This window comes from Medicago truncatula, chromosome 3, assembly GCF_003473485.1.
Source record: "Medicago truncatula cultivar Jemalong A17 chromosome 3, MtrunA17r5.0-ANR, whole genome shotgun sequence".
Lineage (NCBI taxonomy): Eukaryota > Viridiplantae > Streptophyta > Magnoliopsida > Fabales > Fabaceae > Medicago > Medicago truncatula.
This window is the reverse complement of record NC_053044.1, coordinates 53,444,453-53,449,725: the sequence shown is the minus strand read 5'-3', so window position 1 is coordinate 53,449,725 and position 5,273 is coordinate 53,444,453. Positions and strand designations below refer to the sequence as shown.

General features: G+C 33.9%; 1 protein-coding gene across 1 annotated transcript; it reads left to right on the top strand.

Annotated features, from left to right (window-relative positions):
* The first annotated feature begins 309 nt into the window (after positions 1-309).
* LOC11433024 (molybdate transporter 1) lies at positions 310-1,997 on the top strand. The gene has a single exon (XM_003603438.4). It carries the CDS (start codon positions 407-409, stop codon positions 1,796-1,798), a length of 1,392 nt encoding a protein of 463 aa, XP_003603486.1. The 5' UTR covers positions 310-406; the 3' UTR covers positions 1,799-1,997.
* The last annotated feature ends 3,276 nt before the right edge of the window (positions 1,998-5,273 follow it).

Sequence of the window (5,273 nt, the reverse complement as noted above, 5' to 3'; positions counted from 1 at the left end):
TTAAGACATAAACTGAAATTGAACTGGATTTAGTGCAGTTACAGTTGAACGTTGTAATAGATCTAAGCCGTCTGATCTTCAAACAACGGCTGAGATCGTTTTATCATGTAAAATTGAATTTAAAATTTAAACTGTTTGATCTCAAATCAATGATCGAGATTAGCTACAACGTGAAACAATGTGTTTTTTCTACGGCATAGGATCCGAAATACCTTCTTAAATTTTCAAAAACATTACATGATTGAATATTAAAAACATTCATATAGAACCTTACTAAAACGACCCTCACTTCTCCTATAAATAGAGAATCCCAATCAATCCCTTTTCATGATTGCGTTCATTTGAGTACTCAGTACACTCTTGAGAGCTAATTAACCAAAACTAAGCTAAAAAAAACCTCCCTTTCATGGCATCATCAAACCCCCAAACTCTTCCCACCACCACTCCCACAAGACTCACCACCATACAAAAAGTAAAAAACAACTTAAATTTCCATTCAACATTATCTGAACTCAATGGAGCCATGGGTGACCTTGGCACATACATACCAATAGTACTTTCACTCACCCTTTCCAAAAACCTCAACCTTGGCACCACTTTGATTTTCACCGGCTTCTATAACTTCCTCACCGGTGCCATGTACGGTGTTCCTATGCCAGTTCAGCCCATGAAATCCATAGCTGCCGTTGCACTCTCCGACCCCTCTTTCGGTATCCCGGAGATCATGGCTTCCGGTATCTTAACCGGAGCTGTTTTATTGGTTTTGGGTTTTACTGGGTTGATGAAATTGGCTTACAAGCTTATACCTTTATGTGTTGTTCGAGGGATTCAGCTTGCACAAGGTTTGTCTTTTGCTTTAACTGCTATTAAATATGTTAGAAAAGTTCAAGATTTACCAAAGTCTAAATCTTTGAGTAACAGGGAGTGGTTTGGATTTGATGGGTTGATTTTAGCTATTGTATGTGTTTTCTTTGTTGTTGTTGTGAATGGTGCTGGTGAAAAGGAAAATGAGTTTGATGAAACTGAGGAAGAATTGGGTGATTCAATTGAAGGGAATGAGAGAAAAAAGAGTGGTAGATCATTTAAAAAGATTGTTTTTTCACTACCTTCTGCTTTTATAGTATTTGTTTTGGGTGTGATTTTGGGTTTTATAAGAAGGCCTAATGTGATACATGAAATTAAATTTGGACCTTCTAATATAGAGTTAGTGAAATTTTCTAAACATGCATGGAAACAAGGTTTTATAAAGGGTACTATTCCACAACTACCCTTGTCAATTTTGAACTCGGTGATAGCTGTTTGCAAACTATCCTCTGATTTATTTCCAACCAAGGACTTTTCAGTAACTTCACTTTCAGTGACAGTTGGGTTAATGAATCTTTTGGGTGGTTGGTTTGGTGCTATGCCATGCTGTCATGGTGCTGGAGGATTAGCAGGACAGTATAAATTTGGTGGGAGGAGTGGAGGGTGTGTGGCAATTCTTGGTGCTGCAAAATTGGTTTTGGGTTTTGTTTTGGGAAGTTCATTGGCTCATTTTTTCAAACAGTTTCCTGTGGGAATTTTAGGGGTGTTGTTGTTGTTTGCTGGGATTGAATTAGCTATGGCTTGTAGGGATATGAATAACAAAGAGGATTCTTTTGTTATGCTTCTTTGTACTGCTGTTTCTCTTGTGGGGTCTAGTGCTGCTCTTGGTTTTTTGTGTGGGATGGTTGTTTTTGGACTTCTTAAGCTAAGGAATTTGACAAGTTTTAAGTCACTCATTACCATTTGGAAGCATGAAGGTCAAGAGCAAGTTTGAAGAAGAAAACAGAATCCATGTATTGATCATATTGTAATTTGCTACTAGTAACTGCTTATGCATAGTGTTTCCTAGTAATGTAATGTAATTAATCTTCAATTTAGTTACTCAAAATGTATGTAAGGTTTATAAATGGATGCTTGAAATCAAGGAGGGTTTGACAAAATTATGATGGTACAATGGTTTTTTGTTGAAGCTCTGATATGTAATTTTTGAAAAAATATTTTATTACCATAATTTTGATAAACTCATCGTAAATTCAAATGTTCATTAAAAATGTTTACTAATCAGTTGAGGTGTCACTGCTAATTGGTCAAGTGGTTGTCTCTCTAAGTAAAAGTTGGTGTAAACTGACGAAAATACCCTTGGCTTCTCAAACAAAATCGAAAGGATGAAAATACCCCTCTATTCATCTTCTCTGGAATCGACAAAAGAATGAATTGGGGAATTGGGGGGATTAGGGTTAGGGTTCCAGAGAGAACGCAAATTGGAAATCGAAAGTCAAAACTTACTACAAATCTTGTTCAAATCAAAACGAATCGTATGATAACAAAGATTGAAGAACTTAAAAGTAATAGGGTTCTGGGAATTGGAAACATGAAGCTTGAAGAACTTAGGAGGAAACACAAAACAACAGTAGAAGCGAATCGAAACGAAATCGACGTATGTTATTCACAATATTTTCTTGAATGTTTTTTTGCCACGTGTCCTGCATTCATGCAACCGAAATAGAGTGAATAGATGAAAAGGGAAATTAAACTCTACTTCTATCTATAACTCTCATATTTTATTTTCTCTCGCATCCTTTCTCTCCATATTTTTCTACACTCTCATTTTTTAGCCTAAAATCGTAACAAATCGCAAAAAGATAAAGACCCGTTTGTTTTGATATTTTTTTGAGAAAAAAAAAAGTATTTTCTTAACCAAAAAATCACTTTATTTTTATTTTTATAGTGTTTGTTTCAAATTTAAAAAAAAAATACATTTTATTAAAAAAATCATTTTTAGAATCAAAATGAAAATTTTATTTTTAGTAGCTTTTCCAAAATATATATATATTTTTTCTTCTAAAAACAAGGAACTCACGTGTAAGAACTTCAAATCTTAACCAAAGGACCTTTAAAAATCTCTAAAACAAAATCTTTAAATTTTTTAACCCAAAATCTATTTATGGTTTAAGCTGAAACAAACACATTCAAAGAATCATTGCGTTTTGAGAACCATAGTAGTAGTTGTATGTACTACGTAGTGCTTACACATTTTTTTCTTTCCATATACTGATTGATGTCTCTGGGTTAATACCACTTTGAAGAATATATCTTTCCATTATGAGCTAATGAAACCATCATCTCGAATAAAAGTTAAAGATTTGATGCTTAATGATTTTGGTTTGACAATATGGCTTGTCCTTAATATGGCCACAGGAGTTTTTATCCAAGTGACATCATTCCAACTTTCATGATTCGACCAACAAATCAAATAAAATTACCATTACTAACAGTGTTAATTCCTTTCTAGCTCTTTTTCAATTAATATTTTTTGTTATCTCTTAATTATTTTGTCAATGATGATAAAAAAAATTAATTAATTTATTATTATTGGATGTCAATGGCCAACAATAACCCTTTTTGCTTTCACCATGTTTCTCACTAAATGATGCCCTCTAGGCTCTAGCAAGGTGAAATGTGATTGGTGATGGTGAAGAATAAATATACATAAAGATTATTAGTTACCTTACAATATGCTTTGACAGAGACTAAGAATGAAAGATTAACCATTTAACATGACATGCTCATTTTTAAAAAATTCCCACTTCGTTAGAATATTACCCTAAATAGTAAATTATTTGTTGATCCACTTTTCGTGCAAAGATAAAAGTACTGATAATAAGAGTAAAATTTTGAAAACACACGCTTGACATTGACAACTGAGTTGAAAATATGTGAGTTAAATGTAAATGAAAAAAGTGTTGTATTAGACATATTCCTTTTGGGTTTTCCTTATATTCTAAAATGATCCAAAGCAAGAGTTATTTCGTGCCAGATTGATTGATTGATTCTACAGATCAAGTTGTTGGAACAAAATGTGTTTTACAATAAATTTTAAAAGTTTTGATGATAACAATGTATTAAAAATTGTCAATTGTACATTGTTAATATTTGTTCAAGTGTACAGGACCATAGACAAAGTTTGATCATTTTAAAAGGTCTTGGAAGAACAATAGAGAGCAAAAAATTCAACAAAAAGAGAAGCCTAAAGCATCTAAAGAAATCTGCAGACAAAATGCTCATGAAGTTAAGATGCTCCTGAAGACAAAATGCACCTGATGACGTCATCAGAAGCAAGTTTAGAAGCAAGTCTATCAGAAGCTATTTCATCAGAAGCTGTATATCACCAGAAACTGTAGATCATCAGAAGATACAACCTAAAATTTCAAATAGCTGTTTAATGGTTTCAACCTTGTCTAAAGAAAGCAAAAGACTAAAGGAAAGGTGGCAACGGTTCATTTGAAAGGCATTGGATGTTCATCCTTCAAAGAGAATTGACAAAGTACAAAGTGTACAACCACTACTCTGCTTATGTCTACGCTACAAGACAAGAAAAACAGCTTTGCCTGCAGAAATGTTCCTTCAAGATAGGAATGGATTTGAACGTGATCCTTCATAGGACAACATCCAAATCAGGCAAAAGATCATTGGTGATTGATCAAAGTTTCACAACGACTCTATTGACGTGCTTAAAGATCTCAACGACTCTTTCACACCTCTATATAAAGGAGTGAAGACTTGAAGATCAGACATGAGACAACAAGTAAAAAAAGCGCCCAAACTCTGCTAATTTTGTTTCACATAAAAGCACTTAGAATTTCTGTGTTCATTTGATATATCTTAGAAATTCTTAAGTCTAGAGAGTCTTTTATTTGCATTGTATTGTGAACACCACTGATTGTATATCAAGTGTTCAAACTCAAACAATTTTATGTGTAATTCTGTTTGAATAGAAGTCTCTTGCTTTAGTGCTTGAGCATAGGAAGTCTCTTGCTTTAGTGCTTGAGCAAAGGAAGTCTCTTGCCTGCGTGCTTGAGCAATTTGAAGTCTCATACTAGGTGCAGTATTGAGCAATTGTAATCAGTTGTGATTAAACTTAGTGAAACTCTCCTTGGAAGTGCAAGGGGGACTGGACTACTTCCGGTTTGTGGAAGGAACCAGTATAATTGTCTGTGTCTTTCTTTCTTCTCTCTTACTCTGTTTTACTCCGCTGCATATCCAATTCTGAACTGCACATCAGAAGCAAGTCAATTGCCTCTGAAGTGATCTCAGAAGAAGAATTTATCTTGAGAAAAAGAAAACACAATTCAACCCCCCCTTCTTATGTTTTTCTCACCTTCACAAGTAATTGGGGTTTTTAAAATATCTTTCTTAGGCTACTAGAGGTTGCAAAATAGTTGAATTCCTTGAAGCACTTGCAAAGTATA

Excerpts from the sequence above, each read along its gene's own strand:
- LOC11433024 (XM_003603438.4), top strand. The coding sequence starts at position 407 with ATGGCATCATCAAACCCCCAAACTCTTCCCACCACCACTCCCACAAGA.